The 18,109-nt window shown below is 40.5% G+C and overlaps 1 protein-coding gene across 4 annotated transcripts in view; it reads right to left on the minus strand.

Moving 5' to 3' along the window:
• Window positions 1-18,109, minus strand: part of ANAPC1 (anaphase promoting complex subunit 1) — a 36,119-nt gene extending 18,010 nt beyond the window's left edge. Inside the window, exons 1-24 of one of the 4 annotated variants that reach the window (XM_035565395.2) lie at window positions 17,695-18,105; window positions 17,191-17,352; window positions 16,960-17,011; window positions 16,671-16,780; window positions 16,199-16,281; window positions 14,631-14,704; window positions 14,224-14,372; window positions 13,523-13,743; window positions 12,683-12,892; window positions 11,938-12,033; window positions 11,384-11,474; window positions 11,201-11,266; window positions 10,166-10,303; window positions 8,936-9,076; window positions 8,520-8,580; window positions 7,814-8,001; window positions 6,958-7,032; window positions 5,689-5,954; window positions 5,241-5,332; window positions 4,334-4,482; window positions 2,619-2,697; window positions 2,475-2,511; window positions 2,302-2,372; window positions 1,994-2,172 (exon numbers count right to left, since the gene is read on the minus strand). In XM_035565395.2, the coding sequence (XP_035421288.1) occupies window positions 1,994-2,172; window positions 2,302-2,372; window positions 2,475-2,511; window positions 2,619-2,697; window positions 4,334-4,482; window positions 5,241-5,332; window positions 5,689-5,954; window positions 6,958-7,032; window positions 7,814-8,001; window positions 8,520-8,580; window positions 8,936-9,076; window positions 10,166-10,303; window positions 11,201-11,266; window positions 11,384-11,474; window positions 11,938-12,033; window positions 12,683-12,892; window positions 13,523-13,743; window positions 14,224-14,372; window positions 14,631-14,704; window positions 16,199-16,281; window positions 16,671-16,780; window positions 16,960-17,011; window positions 17,191-17,352; window positions 17,695-17,907 (3,003 nt within the window). In that variant the 5' untranslated portion in view covers window positions 17,908-18,105. Of the gene's footprint in view, window positions 1-1,993; window positions 2,173-2,301; window positions 2,373-2,474; window positions 2,512-2,618; window positions 2,698-4,333; window positions 4,483-5,240; window positions 5,333-5,688; window positions 5,955-6,957; window positions 7,033-7,813; window positions 8,002-8,519; window positions 8,581-8,935; window positions 9,077-10,165; window positions 10,304-11,200; window positions 11,267-11,383; window positions 11,475-11,937; window positions 12,034-12,682; window positions 12,893-13,522; window positions 13,744-14,223; window positions 14,373-14,630; window positions 14,705-16,198; window positions 16,282-16,670; window positions 16,781-16,959; window positions 17,012-17,190; window positions 17,353-17,694 lie in introns of all 4 variants that reach the window. The other 3 variants (XM_035565396.2, XM_035565397.2, XM_035565398.2) reach the window with 3 other exon arrangements.

Raw genomic sequence — 18,109 nt, forward strand, 5'->3', positions numbered from 1 at the left:
CCTAGTTTTCACTGCAGTACCAGAATGTTTTCTGAATTTGCAAACCAGGGCTATATGACTACAAAATACTGAAGCATTTCATTGCTTCAAAGCACTGTGGAAAACCCCTCTTTTGTTGCAAGATTTTTAAAATCCTCATTCATGCCTCTGTCCCCACCAGTTTATTCATATCACACAAGCAGTGCACAGGACCACCACCAAGAATGGCAGGGATAGCGTTAAGTCAGGATGCAACAGTGTATGCCCACAGTCTGCTTGAGCTACACTTGCTCCAAACAAGTCTGTCACTCTGCATAAAGCACAATTCTTTTTATCTTCACCATGTTCTGCAGAACTAAGCTTTCCTGCAGAATGTACAGTTTCCTGACATGTACAATTTGAATGTCAACCCTAACGTTGGTCAGCCTCTCTTTTCTATCATTTCTATCTTCCACGGATAAAAGATTTGCTTAAAGTAACAAGGCAAGTATCGACACAAATATTGATACCATAAATCTAAAAGCAAAATGCAAAATATTTCTCTGAATTGGTTATTTTTCCCGTTCTATACCTCAGAATTTCAGCAAGCTGAAGACAGAGAATCACATAAACTAAATCAACCATGGGGTCTTCCTAAGGCTCACTGTAACACATGACACCAGGACTGCAAGTAGACTAACAGCTGATGAATGAAAACCAATTTCTTCTGATAAATATGCACTAAATCTCAATACATAACTGCACCACCCATATAGCCAGCGTCCGTTTTGAAACAGGAAACTCCACCCTGCCCTCCTGAGAAATGACAAACAATTTGGTGTTTGAAGATCACTTTATCCTTTTAAGGTAACATATATTCGAGGCATTGTTATAAAGTAAGTGATAAAATCAGATTTATCATCATTTTAAGACTCAGCACTGTTATAGTTGGGCAAAAGTTCACTAGCAGAAAATAAAATGAATTTTTAACGAACAGTGCCACATCAGATTCGAACATATAGCTTGTTTACTTTTCTTCTACATGAATAAAAGCTTTTAACTTTTCTGATATGCAGTTAGTCCAAAATTCCCTGTTAAAAAAAAATCAAGTAATTTTAATATCACTTCCTAAGCTAAGACAGCAAAAATTATCTTGACCAAGATGTACTTAAGAATACAAGTCCCTTTACCTGACTTCTGAAGACTACGGATAATCTCTTTACTACTATTAAGTGCTTTTATGCATGGCACTAGCCTTTTTTCAAGCAGAGTTTCGGATTCCACAGTGTCCTCAACAGCAAACACTTGAGTTACAACTCCAAAAGATGCTACTGATTCCCACCATCAGAAGAAAATGTTTAAAAGAAAAACAACCGAAGACACACTTTTTTCAATTTACTTCAGGATACAAATAACTAAGCCCTTTTTGAGAAAAAAAAAAAAAAAAAGAAATATGAGAAGTGTATTTCAGAAAGCAATCCAGTTCTCCCAGCAAAAAGGGAGACCCCACCTATGCCAACTCAAGAAGGAGCCAGACTGACAAATACACATTTCCTTCTCCCTGCACCGCTGTTGTTCTGATGGCAGGGTCTCTGGATGTAGGACCAAAACCTCTCTAACACCTTTTAAAAGGTGCAGCCATTTTGGAAAGGAGGAGGACTTACAGAAGCAATCAAATGAGGAATTGGACTTGATGATCCTTGTGGGTCCCTTCCAGCTCAGGATATTCTATGATTCTATGATTCTAAATTGCTCCGTAGGCAAAGCTTTTGAGCACTATGCTTAAATTAAGTTCAAAATCTGTTTTATTGACAGTTACCACAGCTATGCATGTACTCTTCCTGTGCCGGATGCTGTTTTTTATACTGAAACCCTTGTATGCGTGTAAACCCTGCACTGCCCTCAATTTTGATTTCTGTACCTTCCACATGCCATAACCTACATCCCCAAGCATCAGCAGACGGTGGAGAAGTTTTCGAACAGAGTGCTCTGCCCAATATCCAGTACCATGAAATCCATTTATGCCCATACTCACAGATTTGCCCTTTTGCAGGTTCCCTTCACACGCCTGTTTGGACAGATCCTGGCGCCCAATCAAGAGACAAACTGCTTCTGGCCAGTCTGAGGCAGGCTGCTCCCGGCAATAATATATGGCATCTCTAATGGGAAGAGCTACACCAAACGGCAGAGACTCCAGATCTCTTAAAGTGAAACCTTAAAATTAGTGAGAATAAAAAGAAATTGTTTTTACCGAAACTAAATAAAATGTTTTTTGTACCTATGCAATCATGAGATTTATTTGCAATTGTTACCATGTCACACAATGATAAAAGCTGCTCTTACCAACATTTGTCATCCAAATAACTAACTTTTCAGCCAGGCTAGAAACAGATGTGCTGTGTCTGAAACTACATCTGTAAAATAATGGAAAATAAAGGATAAGCCAATAAAAACTAGTCAAAAATTCAGCAGAAAGTCAAAAATTCAGAGTTTAAAATAATATTAAAAAACCATACCGACTGTCATCCTGTTCTATTTGCTGTTTTCGTTGTCCTACGAAAGACAAAGCCATATTACTCCCATGTTCTCCAAGCAAAAGGACAGCACGTAATAAACACAAGACACTAGGAGATATTATGATGGCATCAAAGCATCTTTACCTGATGTAATCTTGTACAAATAATGGGAGGCTTCATTAGATACAGCACTCTCATCACCAAGTATGTACAAAGCCACGCTCTGGATAGGAAAAAGACACTATAATATAGAGCCACTTAGTTTGCAGTTATTGCTATACTGCCTATCAAAACAAGCAGAAGTTAACTTTAATCTTAAACAGTGAGATGGGTTTATTATGAAAACATCATGAAGTAAAGGTTGAAACAAGTGAAAGAAACTTTTATGCTTTAGATTTCTAGATTTAAGTTTGGAAACATAAACCTTGAAACAATTAACTGAATTCTCCCTAATAGTTGTTTCTAAGGTAGAAAGAAAAAGATCTTCAAAACAGGAAAACATGTTCCTAATTGCCTTTCCCATCTTTTTCACACTTCATTGATTTTCTCTTGGAAAATACACACATTTTCTACGAACACCATTCTTCACTTTCAGTTTCCCCTGCCTCTCAAGTATTGGGTACTGTGTGGAGGCTCTGAGTGAAAAGTTGCTCCCCTTTCAAAGCAGGGTGCACTTCATCTATTTAATGACCAAAATCAAAGTGATCTGTCACCCTGTTTACTTTTTGAAAGAGCCAGACAAGCTGGCTTGCCAAAGGCAAAATCACATCCAAGTAAAAATCTGTTATGATTTCCTCAAAGATCTTCTGACAAGCTGCATTACTGACATGCCAGCTCTGACCTCTGCATAGGCAAGTCAGGCAGAAGTAGAAAGAAAGACAGAGTTGGACAGACATGGGCGCTAGTCTGAGGAAAAGGCTCTATTGTTCCCCTGAGTTCGAGGGCAGGGGCAAATTTTAAGTGAAAGCATCAGCACCTTAAACAGTCTTAGTGTTGCTGCTTCCACACTGCACACTTTGAAGCAGAGGACAGGCTGAATTCTGGAAGCTCAAATTTGAGACTGCAACTAATCCTGGACACTTGGATCACAGCCTCACCACTCTGTTTTTCTCTTCAGCCACCTCAGGCTCAACATCTTTGCTCCAAATCCTGCACTGACAGGTTGTCTCCATAAACACTTAGTGAATAAGCCATCAAGGCTGTCTAGAAGATAACATGCACTAATAACTACTCACGCAGCTAAATATTTATGTTGATACATGCCCAAGAGAAAAGCTGGGAAATTCTCACTCACAAAATACAGTTAACTGAGTTACATTATTACTTTGCACATGCCACTACTGCAAACCACAAAAAAACATAAGCAGTAAAGCATAGGCCACGCACTCATGAACTCTTCTTCCCAGTCTCAAACACCTCCTCCCACCTGCTAAAACCCATCCACACCCTTCAATAATATTAAAGTGATAAAAGAGAAGATGGGACTTGCAGGGAATTCTCTCCACTAAAAGCTTGTTAATCCCCCTAGAGAGAGGCTGACACCGTGATATTGCAGGGATACTAACAGAATCTCGTGCAGACAGATGAGGTCTACGTAGTACAGTGCAGCAACCCTCAGAGATGCTCGAGTGTCCAAACAATACAGCTACAGTCATGCCCCTAAGCAGAGTTATTTATCACAGGCTCAATACTGCTCCAGTAGGCTCCCATTGCTTCACGTGGTATGATTAAACCCTTCATTATTTGACTTCCCATTAAGGGCGCTTCACTCACATAAAATTAAGCAGCTGGGGCAAACCATGGCCACGGTGCTGCTATGCTGACAGAAGAAAACACATCCTCTTTGCCAAAGTACATACCACTACTACCAGTTTGCTCCTTTCACAGATTCCTGGTAAGTAAGGATAAGGCTGCACTCCTTCTCCCTTCAGACAGGAACTCAGCCACTGAAAGATACTTGGAGGCTCAGCAGAAAAAAATGAGGGATGGTGCATGAAACCTGTTTGGACTTAATCATATGAATAGTAATGACACTGAGTTCGTGGCAAATGCACAGAATTCTCCACTATTCCCAAAGCAAGCCCTACAGTACTTCTTTTGTACAACTAGAGAAACACAACATTTCACCAAAACACTATATATCTTATCTGCCTCCTGTTTGATGGAAGTTTATAGCTAGACAGTAAAGAAAGCATGAGACACCTTTCTGTCTTTCAAGAAAAAAAAATCTCAGCCCACAATGAAAAGGAATGTAACTTTCAAAAACCTCAAGGGAACAGTCTTGTAATTCAACAACATTAAATTACTTAAGTGAGAGAACAACTTAGCTGTAACCTCTTTGCCTCCCCTGTCCACAAATATGAGCAGCAAAGCCTGACCAATATTATGAGATTATATTTAGGTCAGGAAAAACAGCAGTTTGTCTTACATTACTAGCAAATTTCAGCTGGTAGTACACTAAACATATGCAAAAACAATATATGTCCTTATTTTAGCTTTTCTGACTGTGCTTTTAGCTCTGATTAAGTTTTTATGAACTACAAACTGAGAGTCTGCCAGCCTATAGACACTTTTCACAGTAGAGGCACATCTCACTACCAGGCTTTTCTACAGCTCTCTGCTAGCATTTCTCAGCAAGCCTGAGCTAGGAGTTTGCTAGAATAAAAACATCATTCCCTCCCAGGTCCTTGTTCTGTGAAGCATCTCACGGAGGCACCAAACTGAATGCACCAGCTCATGGCTATATTGTTCTAATTTCAAACTCACCTTGATCAATTATGCAAGTCTGTCTGGAGCTTTTTACAAGGGCTGGATAGTCTCTGTAGTAATAATCTATATAAGCTTCAATTTTTAAGTCCCTGAAATGAAAGAGATTTGAACCACATTGGAGGGAACAACAAAAAACAAACAAACAAAAAAACTGACTTACAAAATCTGTTGAGCATACTTCCTCACTCTCCCTTTCTTGTACCACACGGATAAAACCCATCTGCCAAGAACTAAGATTTGCGAATCATGCTGATGATGGCAAGTAGCAAGAACTATACAAGAGATTTGCTACTGGAAATATCTTTAACCATGACTTATTCATTTTCTTCAGAAATATGAAAAGTCCATTCAATTCCTCTTTAAAAAAAATGAATAAAACATACACAGCCATCATCAAGAGACAATGAACAATATACAATATCTGTGATTTGTCAGTTTGGCATACCTGGCCAGCTGAACCAGAAGAACAACAAGTGAACGAATTCCTTCTCCCATTAGACTATTCAGTTTGAGCTCCTCATAGATCAGGTGAAGAACAAAGAAAATAGCAGGAATATGGGTAAAAAGGAGGGTTGAGGAATCCAGGCTAAGGCTCTGTAAAAAGTCATCCTTTGGAGCTGAAACTTCCAGAGGGTCCAATCTCAAGGCTTTGGCTACAGGATGAGACTCAAAATTCCTATGGTAATCAGAGCTCAAGAGGTATTCCCAGTCCTAGATCAAACAGAAGAAAGAGGCAGAGGTTCCACAGTGAACAAAAACTTCCAGCAACTCCAAAGCACCATTGCAGAAGAAAGTTTTCCCCTAAACCAAAACAAATGTAATTGTTCTATGGTAAATGTGCCACACAAACCCTGCAAGCTACGCAGCACCGAGATTCAAGTGCTAAGTTACATCCTTGTTTTTTTTCCCGCCTCTAATACATAAAAGAAACAAAGCCTTATATGTAAGAGAACACAACAACAGAAAGCTGATTTAAAGTGCCTTCTTTGCACCAATAATTCTGTTCATGACACATCTCACTGAGTATTTATGCCATTCACCCAGTGCTCCCAGTCTTCTTTGCACCTCCCCTGTCATAGCACATCAGGCATTAGATCTTACCTTTTGTTTCAGGCAGATCGTAGCCTGTAGCCCCATGGGCTCACTGAGCTGTCAACCCACAAAAAGCTAATGGCATGACTGAATCACCGTAGCTTATAATCCTCTTATAGTGGAATGCTAGTAAGTCTCATCCACTGCCTGCGTAAGAAAACTTCCTATTCCTGCCTAGGCAAAACTCAGTGAATCAATCTTGAACACTCTACTGAATTCAGTGAGAATCAGTGCATTCAGTGAGTATGTAATTTGATGCCCCTAACTTGCTAAAGGTGCTGAGTGGACAGGAGAGTAAGCCAACTTTATTTTAAAGGGATAAAGAATCTAGGAGACATCTGACATTGTCAGGAGACTGCCTGGGGTTGCTTTGTAATTCATATTAAATTCATTCCTGAGTCCAACTTCTCTGAAACTGGGACACCGACAAGCAAGGTCACATGATACAGCCACAGCACAGGGCAAAACAACTTTTCTTCCCCCAAAGGCTTGTAATCTTGGGTGAGCTCAGATGAAATGCATTACTCAGGAGTTCCTCTGGTTTGCCTTAAAAAAAAAAATAATAAAACCTCAACCCCCTCGCCCCTGCAGCTTTTATTTGTAAAAGAGAACCATTTCTTACTTCATCTGACCCTGTTTCTGATGGCCTAGCCTTCTTTGGAGCAATAACCGGTGAAAGTGATCCTTCAAAGTCAAGCTGTAAGAAATGAGAAGACCAAAAGTAGCTCAATATTAAAATGTCCAAGGTTGCATAGGTAAATCACCAATTGTATTGATACTTCGTTTTCACATAAAACACATACTGCAATTAGATTTTTTTACACAGCTAGTTAGTCTAGTGTATGGTGCATGAACTTCACAGTTTGACTGCCTAACACCTGGTATTTACTAGGACAGAGGAAAAGGTAGGGATGAACCAATGCTAGTAATGTGCGTATATTGTAATTGCTTTAATTTCAGCAATACACATATCCCTGCTTTTTTTTCCCCCCACCTCCTGTGAGTGCTGCAAATATACTTGCTAGCAGGAAACTCACAGAAAAATCCAACTAAATTCAGTGAAACAGCTAGAAAAATAGAACTTTAAATGCTGCAAACTGCTGGGAAAATGCAGGGAGAATCTTCTTTAGCAAACAGGAATCAGCATTGAGATCCGTGCTTCTAAACAAAATAGACTTAACATGGATTACTTGAAACAAATGTTTAGTGCCTCAGTGTTAGTTATGAAATGGAGTAAAATCTTCATAATTTATTTTCACCTGACCAGCTAGTGGTAAGAATCTTACAAGTATATACATATATCATGATAAACACAGACTAAAACGTATACCTGAAATTTAGAAATACAGAACTGATTCATTGTTTAAAACAAGATGCAATCTATTTTTACTTCAGTATCTCTCTAACCATTTCAAACCTTGAAGAATTATCAGTAGTAGTAACCTAAGCTAGGAAAACAAACATATATGCTTGCTTACATTACGTGTCCAGGCCAGTCTCTCTGTGTTATAACCCATCATATTCATGAGACAAGTTACAAATAAATTCCATTCTGAATGATAATTTGGTCCTCCTGGAGCATTATAAGCATTGTACCACTTGACAAGCATCTGTACAGCTATTTCCTTGGGCAGGATAGCTTTGACCCCTTGCAGACATCTTTTCACTGTTGGGACAGAAAAAAGCAAAGTTAGGCCAGTTTTCCATCTTACTTCCTGATACTATTCATCCAATCAGTGCTAAAATCTCAACAGTTCTTGGACCTACTTTTAACTTTCCGGAAACTGTTTCAATAAAAGCCACACCACACAACCTTCTGTTCCTTCAGTTCAGGTTAAACACAGCCTCTCTAATTCACCACACAAAGTCGGGGGGGGAAATGTCTTTTTGCTTATTAATGAAACCAACTTGTGTCTGAACTGACATCTCAGCCTCAAGCAAGAACATAAACAGTAAAGAATAAAGCAACCTAAAGAACACAGGAAGTTCTAAAAGTGCGGCAGGTGAAGCACTAAAAGTAGCAGAACATACCTAAATAAATGGCAGCAGCTCTACAAGGTCAGCTAACAGTGATTGGAATACATGGTACTGAATCACTGTAGTCTAAGCTATGCATAAACCACTTCAAAAATGAACCCTCAAAAATTATGCAACATATTTCATGTGACAGATTCTGACTTGTACCTAGTTCCGAAGTGGCAATTTCAGGAATTGTAATCCGAACCATTGTATTATTGCTAAGTTCCTGAAAAAAAAAACGTAAGAGTTGAATTACAAAATGTATCTTTAAATAAAGCTAGGGTCCTTTTTCATCAGCTCAGAATTCATTTATGTATTAAGCATATTCCTAACTCTTGGGTATTTGCTACACTTAAGATTTGTGACCTCATATGATAGCTACATGAGACACTTGAAATGAATCTTGACCTGACTCACTTGAAGGAACTGATAAACTTCTGTGCCTTCTAGGGTATTCTATAGAGAAATATAGAACCTTGCTGTTGGTCAGGAGCTGCTAGCAATGTCTTACTATACAGTAGAAGTAAGCTTACCCCTCATTTTGCTTTGCTAAGTGTTGACTCAAATTACAGAATACCTACTAAAGTTACTCTGTTGTGGACAGGGTCTCTTAGAGAATGAATGAAAGTTCCAAGCTGCTGAAATGTGCAGTCCTCAACATAAGTCGAGTCATGAAGTTTGGAAGAATCCCTTAGCTCTGGAACTGGTGACAAAAGCACACTCTGAAAAGTGGTAAAAATGATTGCATAGAATTGTTAAAACAAGAGGAACCAAGCAAAGGACAGCTAAAATGACCATTTTTGAAGTATTAATATGTATTCTGAAAACAACTGTGAGCGTCTTTCCATTCTTTGCATCAGAAATTTTACAAAAATCATAAACAAATAAACAAACAGAGCAGCACAAAATAGATCACTGTGTATTCAGTGGCTTTACAGAAGAAAAATAAACAATTTAGCTCCAAAAGATACCTCAAAGTTAAAATCAATCAATCATTTGAAGGAAAAATGCCCAACTTCTAATTGCCAAGCATTAAATAAACAAGTACTTATATTGCCTTTTCAGTTTACTCTGTCAGCTAGTCCCACATGTTGAACATGGATTACAAGATTTGTGTCACATACCCAGCTCTGCCCTCAGCCATCACTGTACGTTCATTTATCTTAAAGTATCAACGCATCCAAATTAAACTGGGCAGAGGAATGGGAAATGTGGTAAATGAAGAAACTATGGATGGAGTCTGTGGAGAAGGAAGCTGTGCATGAAAACTAGGGTGGAAAGAAAGAGAGTGGTCTTGATGAACCACAGAGAAATAAGAGAAGTAGAGACATAATGAGTCTTTCATGACAGCTACACAAGGTTCAAAGTAAAACATTTTCTGGCAAAATACTTGTGTTCCCTCTAGCCATGCCCAAGCATCAATTCTGCACTATTAAGCAATGAGAAGGGACTGGAAGCCCCTCTAAAAGAGAACTGATGTGTCTGCCTTCAGATGCCTTGTAATTTAGAAACAGATACGTCTCAGTGATTGTAAAGTTTGTTTTTACATGCTAAAATGTTCACGAGGAAGCTTTTATGTAGAACTACTCATTTTTGAATAAAGACCACTTCCCAAATAGAAGATATCAGCATAAAATACCATTCCCACTACAATTTCAATAAATCTGTCTGGGTAGAAGTAATGGAATACATATGCAATTTATATTCACAGAATACATTCTAGAAAAAAAAAAGTATCCAGTTACTTGCTAAATTATGCCAAAGCTGTTACAACTAAAACCTTTTCAAGGCAGGATTCTGTTTCTTCTTACCTCTTCTAGGGGCCCCAGATGTTTATTCAAAGGCTTGGATGGAGTGCTGACACTATCCAATGGAGTGCTTGGCCGAGGCATTTGGTTGGACATTGTCAGGGATGGAGCAGGCAGTCCAGGAATAAAAACCTTCCCCACCTTTTATGAACAATATATAGGAAAATAAACAGTTGGATTTCACGCCTGTGCTTCCACGAGCTTTCTTAGGTATGTGGATGTTTTCAGATTTTAACATCTTAAAGGAAAAGTTTTAAGAAAACTGGATGTGTATTTGAACTAAAGCCTCTGAAAACTGGTGACAGCTTTTTAGTTTTAAGCCTTTCTTCAGATCATGATACACTGAAAAAACTACCATATATGGTCAGTATTGTACACTACTGCTTACAGGTCTATTTCCACCAAACGTTTTAAACAGTTTAATTAGGAAAGCTATACTTTCAGAGTGTTTTTTTTTTCCTCAGTATACTTACTACACACACACACACACACAGACACACATCTTTATGTGCAGACCCCTGTGTCCAAATCCTCTGCATACACTGAAAGAGCATAGTGCATCTCTATACAATTAAAAAAAATGTTTTAATTATTTTGAATGAATTGCATCCGTCCTAATAACAACCCTCTGTAAAGCAAAATGATTTGACATCTAAAACTATCCAGCATCCTACATATGAGTTTCAGAAGTTTTAGTTTAGGAAAAATTCTTGTTTTCCATATTCTTGACATTCTCTTTGTTTGAAAGAATTGCGTTACTTTAGCATTTTACTATTGTAAAAAAAAGCTCAAGAGATTATATAGTTGTACCACAAGGAGCCAGTCATTCTTCAGAACCATCTTCCCAGCAGTGCACAGAAACTACACTTAGTACATGAGCACAGGCATCTTCTCAATCAAGTCTCAAATCAGAGGCAGTCTGCAGCAGCTTAAAATGGTATCATGTAAGGTATGATGCACCCAAGATCCCTCTGCGCAGCCTAGTTTGTAACCAAAGATTCAAACATTTGTTTGGGAACAGAAAAAACTGTTACTTACCCGAACCACTCCAGAATAAAGCACTAGATTGCCACTGCCTTCCAGAACCAGCAGTGTATCAATGCCCTGCAAGAATCAAACACCACATTCAGCTTCTTGTATTTAAGTAAAATATGACAACTGGATGACACAAGTGACAAAGCAGGATACTGCACAGCTAACAGTTTATACTAAGATACATACCTCCACTGGAGCTGCATCCTTTGCTTGAATATTGGTAACAGAGCCAAAGATCAGCTGTGACTTATCGTTGCTCTCTTGAAACTTTACACACCTAGAGATTTGAGAAAACAACAGGAAACGTAAAAGGACTGTCCTATCTGCTGTTACAGAAAGAAGACAAAAAATTAAAGTTGTGTTACATGGTATAGTTAGCTACACTGTGGTATACTCGGTTACTTCCTCCTTCCTTTGCTTGTTTTGCCCTGCTATCATCTTACTTTTACTCTCCTACTCTAACTGAAATCCCCAGTGTAATTCTACTGGGTAAAGTTGAGGATAAAAAAGAATACCACTCAAAGTACAGCAAACACTCCTGCAATTTCAGTTTCCTTTAAATAGCCCAAACAATCTATGCCAATCCGGTTAAAAACAAGTCATATGAGAGAGAGTGATATACTTTGTATTGTCATAACAGATTCCACTAGCTGAAGGAGTAAGTACGTTAAAACCCATATCTGGCTAGTAATTTTTAGTGTTCCCCTTTTTTCATCTGTCCCCAAGATAGGAATGCTCACCGCAGCTGGAGCTGGGATTCCACTAAAAAGCACAAGAACTTCTGCCCACAAAGATCAGTGGTAATAAACACTTTTGATGCTTGGGAATTCTTCTCTCTGTAAATGAGACACAATGATCAGCATAGTGTTAGGTTTACTATAAAAATTTTAATTAAAGAAAACACAATGTCCACAAACTGTAGGGACTCATTGGACTTCAATTAGCAGTGCATCAGGTTGCTAAGAATGTGCTAGTCTCAGTTTCAGTCCTTCCACTAGGAATTAATTTTCTAGCACTCCAGTCTTCATGTTCCCTACTTTTTGGCATGCAGAGCACATGCTATTTGTCTTTGTTCTCCACTCAATCTTAGGTTTTATGTCGTATTTTGTCCCTTTTGATGGTAACAGGGCAAGAGATATTCCCCCTAAAAAGAGTTTTATAAAACAAAAACAAACAAAACCAGACACCCAAATCAATGGTCAGATTCGAACCTGCTTTGCCTGAGAGATCTCATGAAAGCACTACCCAGTTCAGAGAACTACAAGTAACACAACAAATAAAACCACTCCAAGTGCCCAACTCCCTTTTCAAGAGATCTAGGCACTTAGTGAGCATCACTTTTCCGAAAAATTAGGAAGTACAGGTCCATGCACCTATTTTAAGGCAGTGCTATTTGCAAAAAGCACATATGAAAAATAAGCTGTCATTTTACTTCCTTTCCCCAGCCCCCACTGGAAATCTCACATTCCAGCAAAAGCACTTAACCTCATGTTTGTGATGGTTTCTGTCCACAGATGATCTATACATAGCTCAGGAATGATTGGTTCAGTTTCTGTTACAAGAAAGGAATCACTGGAAGTGCTGTTTGGAGAATGGGTAATACTGTGCCTCTTCGGTGACTGAGTATTGCTGGAAAAGTTGAACCTCTGAACTCCTGAGAACGAATGTACTCCAAGGGCAGGGGAATGAGAGCGACTGCAAGCAAAGACATAAAACACTACTGAAAAGTGAATTTACAAAACCAGATAGAGAATCCCTGTTAAGCCAGGGAGCTCATGCACTGAGACTTTAAAAACAAAATCCTCCTGAAACAGCAGATAGCGCAGTATTAGCTTCCTTTAGCAATACATTGTCATATGAAAACAATTCTCCATTCACTCCCTGTCATCTCCGTCAAAATCCAATAGATGAAATTTCAAAAGTAAGAAAACCAACATCTTACCGTGTGTGGTCCAGTCTGTAAAAACGCGTCTCAACCTGTTCCCTCTAAATATGGCTTTCTTTAGAAACAGAAAACACTTCTGGGACTCAAAAGACCTGGAGACAGTTTCCAACTCCACCACAGACTTGCTGTGTGATGACAGAAAAGTCTCTTTGTCTCCTGCACACCAATTACCCTCCTGTGCTACAGAGGTAATAGCACATAAACGTCACAAGAGCATTCCAAGAGGGCTTTCAGATGATGTAACAGAGAAGGCACGTACACCTTAGGCAGACAGACTTGTAAGGGCAGAGAAAGAAAGACAACAATACCAGATGTGCTGCCTGTTCTATTGCTGATATTCCTTTGGCATCATCTGTCTACACGTTATGTTCAGCACCCACCTCAAAGCAGCCATGTTGGAGATGGACGGCGAGCGGGACTGCATGCTGGGCGATGACACTGATCTGCTCTGGCTGTGGATAGATGAGTAGTTTTGGAAAGGTGAGGCCACAGGCGAGTCTCCTTTTGAAAGGCTCCTGAGATGAGCAGTCAAAGAGCTGCTAGTGGCCATATGCTGCGGTGTGCCCATCTGCTCCGAGAACTTCAGCACCGTGTTCTGCTCCTGGGAGAGAAAAGAGCTCTCCATGTTCAAATTACACATGGGCAGTAACAGCCAGGATGACACTCAAATAGCTTATTTAATCAGTTAGACGTTAAAAACATATGCCTATGTAGGTACTTAGCCTAAAAATTATTCCTTCCAACCATGCTCTCTCCCTTCCAGTCACCATAACTACTCCCGCGGTTTTCAGGCAGTAAGCTGTCACTTTTCTTATGGAAAACAACAGTTTGAGCACAGTCCAAACTTTCTGGTACAATGGAAGGAACATCATGATAAGCACAGTATAGTACATTGCCATCACTATCATGTGATCTCCATGACTGCAGTACAGTCAAAAACATGAAAGTTTTTTTTTTTAATGTCACCCTATTTTTTGGCATAAATAAATAATCAGCCATTTCTAACCGCCATGGCCATAATGGCATGTAAACACACACACAAAAATTTTATAACAGTATTTAGTCAGTAATAAAATTGTACCTCTGGCTTTACTCTACGAAGAGCCCAAACAGTATGTAAACTCTGCACGGTATCATAGGTCATCACAATGGAAGGTTCAGCACTGAGGAACACAATCCTCATGGTGTAATCAGCAACATACTGCACTCTAGCAGAGCCAAACACACCTGCTAAAGAAGTAGTTAACTTCAGTTAAGATGAAAACATTATTTCCACAGCAGTGTTATCATTTACAAGGTTAGCATTTTTCATACTCTTTTTTTTTTTCCCCTGCAGTCTGGGCTTCTTTCTTGAAGAGTTTCCCTGTTCATGAAGCAGCTAAAACAACCCAATCCTGATTTCTTGAATGAGTGATTATTTGCCAATTTTGTAATACAGAAAATGCTTGAGTGATACATTTAGCATTTGATGTCAAGATCTAAACTTACCTCCAGACTTACAGACAAGAGGTGTTATCTCATCTAATGGATGCAGCATGCTGAACATAGTGGGCAAAGGTTCTCTAGAAAGAAATGAAACAAATCATGTTCAAAAAACAAATGCTAACAAGCATAATTGCTCTCTCATGTAACCAGTGCATGTGCTGCAATCCCAAAACAACTCCTCAGACCTTAACAAATCTGAGCCTAAAAGCTAACAGCAGAGACATATATCCCATTAATGTAAGCTTTTCTGGTTAACTGAGCAGAGTCAGGCAAAGGTTGGTCTACCAAAAATGTCTAGGTTTTGTTTTACATTTTCTCAGAGCATTTGAGAATGACCCCACCTGGTGGCCACATGACAAACTTTAGCCAGCTTGACTGAACAGAGCTGGTACCAGGGAGTTACAAGGAGAAGGAGAAAACTCTTAACCCAAACTCTTCGGCTGAGTCTGAGTTCCACAACTCCCCACCCAGGTTCCAGACCAGCAGACAGCCATCAGGTAATCCGTATCCACCACAGAGCAGCAATAGTGCCATCCATCTGTGGTGGCAGTAAGAATTTTCATGGAAGGCCAGATTATGTAGGATCAACCATGATTTTTGCAAAGTACCAGAGAGCAGAAAAGCCTGCGACAGGTACAACTTCATTCTGTAGTAATCCAGTAATCCCAAAGGGGTCCAGTGCAGATGGCTGGCCAAGGCCAGCCACTAGACACAAAACATGCAATAGCAGGCTGGAAGACCTAAGACATTATCAAGGGTTCAGATTCAATGGAACAAATCCCCTAACTCACTGCCTAACTCCATTCGTAAGTGGATAAAGACATTTCACTGTCCCCATTGGCAGGGTGGTGAGAGCACACCACAGCAGCACATTAAGTGGACTATTTATCTGAGCTAACGTTTAAGCCTGTACCAAAATTAGAACAGAACACCCACTGCAGTTAGCTCACGGAAACGTTTTCTTTTCCAGATTTTTCTCTCTTGAATATTTTCCAGACCTCTATTTCTAGTCCCAATTTTAACAAGAACTAGACAATCACATGTACCTGGAATGTATACATAAAGACCAACAGAGAGCAAGTAGGTATATTCAAGCTGTAAATATATACAAGCTGCAGATATATTCAAGCCAATCAACTCCTTACTCTTGTCTTCAGCTATATGTCAAGCTACCAAGCACATGGTCTACAAATACAGGGCTGGATGCTCCATACCTTCAAAGCATGTTGCAGCTGAGAGAAAAATTCTCAGTGACAATTCTCCCAGTGAATCTCCCCATCCGCTATCACAGACTGAAACCAATTCCCAGGTCAAACCTTAATAAAATTAGGTTAGTAATACTCTACTTGCTTCCCAAATCCTGTTCTCAGGATCACCACTCCCAAGTAAAGACAACACAGTATCAGAGGAGGTTATGACTCGGCATACAGCCCCTTCCTGTGAGTTCCCATTTCACCTGTCCCTTTGATGAACACACAGATCCTTTCATTATTGCTCTTCAACTCTTATACCCCTGTATTACATTAACAAACAGCCTACAGCAAACCAATCAAAATCCACTCATTACATACCTGGGTGGACTTGGAGGTACTTCATGTGAAGAACTACTACGCTCAAATAACAAACCAAATTTTGTTGGCCAGACATTTGCAACCTATAAAGAATTACAGATATAGTCATGACAAAGATATCAAGTATTTACTGCATCAATTATGTTTCATGTTTGAATATCTCATTATAGCAAAATAAGATGCTTAGTCCTTTTCTTGAGACAAGGGTAACGTCAGTCGGCGCAGGTTCTCCAACTACCAAGCTGGCGTTCCCGTACTATCCCGCTTCTTACAACTGGCTACACCACTGCACTTCCAAAAGTATTCCAATGCCCTAACAGCACCACCACACTCATCAGCTTTGATGCGTTCACCCACTAGAATGAAGAATTCAGGCAGCCACCAACAGCAGTGCTTTACGCACGCCTCCCCACCACGGTAGTGTGCAATGAGATGACAAGCCCATTTATGGAAAAAAAGGTTAAGCACTTACCTGAAAGGGTAAAGCAGCAATGTAATCCTTTCCCTCTATGCTATGCACATTTATACACGAGTTCTGCAATATGCAGATGCATTTCTCTACTATTTCATCACTGCCCAAAACTGCAGAACAAACAAAAAACAGTAAAATTCTCTCTTTTCGTAGACATTCACTATATACAAAACGTAAACTCAAGGGGCAGGGTAGCAGTCTTGATACAGCAATTCCTGATGACTAACATCTCATGCTGAGAACTGAACTCAAAGTATTTGTTTGGCGTTACAATAAGCATAAAACTTACCATCAACTTTTTCAGATTTTTCCTGGGGTATAGTGAAGTCACACCACAAGGCCTAAAACCAAATACAGCGGAGTTATGTCTGAAGAACAATCTGATGTTACTATTGAATCTCATCTGTCTGTATTTCCTAAAACAACTCCACCTCAAAACAATGAAGTACTATTTAAGGTGGACAGCAGGTATTTAGCTAATGTGCGTTCATTCAGTCACCGTTTTTCCACGTTTTCATACCTGTAGAACAGGGCTGTCAACAGTGAAAGCTTTATAAACGGTAGACGCTTGGTTTTTACTTCCTTTGCTCCAGATAACCATATTGCTGGCCACATACAACTCTTCATCGTAGTCCACTTCTTCCCCAACATCGCTGGCACCCTTCCTCAACTGCCAACTTTCCTAAAAAAAAAAAAAAAAAAAAGTTTTTTTTTAGGAAAAGTTACAAGACACTGCAGGGCGACAGCCTAACGAGCGATCACAACAGATGACAATTTCTAAGTGATCATTCACCGATCTGTCAGCTTGATTCAGGCAATTTCCTGAGGAAGTAGAATTTTTAGAAAGCACGGGATACAAGAGGGATGTGGTTTGTACTTCAGGTGTCTTCTGATGGATCATCCCTGTTGTTAACAGCAACAAGGACAACGTCAGTGCGGCGGGTACTCCCGGAAGGTGATCAAGGGCAATTAACTAATGAGCGACGCCTGTTACCGGGGGGCGCGGTGCTTATGTGAGCCGTACCCGCTGCCGCTCGTGGATGGTGACCTCGCGGAGGGACCCCACCAGGCCGGCCGCCCCGTCGGAGGAGCACAGCTCGGAGGCGGGCTGCAGCCGCCGCAGCTGGAGGGTGAGGGCGCTGGGGTGGCGCCGGCAGTGCTCGCGGCCCCGGGGGGCGAACTCCTGCAGGTCGCCGGCCGCGATCATCGTCGCCCTCTCTTCACAGTGGTCCGACATGGGGGCCCGATATCCTCATTATTTCCGGGGCGCGCACGCCCGCCGCGCAGCTGAGGCCCCGGGGCCCCGCGCGGCCGGCGGAGCTGCGCCGCGCTCAGGCACGGGCGGCGCGGCAGGGCGGGCAGGCGCCGGTGGCGGCTCTCACACGGGCGCGGCCATCTTGCGGCTCCCGCCCTGCTCCGCGCCGCGCGCGGGGGCCGGT

Source organism: Cygnus atratus, chromosome 3 (genome assembly GCF_013377495.2).
Source record: "Cygnus atratus isolate AKBS03 ecotype Queensland, Australia chromosome 3, CAtr_DNAZoo_HiC_assembly, whole genome shotgun sequence".
Classification (NCBI taxonomy): Eukaryota; Metazoa; Chordata; class Aves; order Anseriformes; family Anatidae; genus Cygnus; species Cygnus atratus.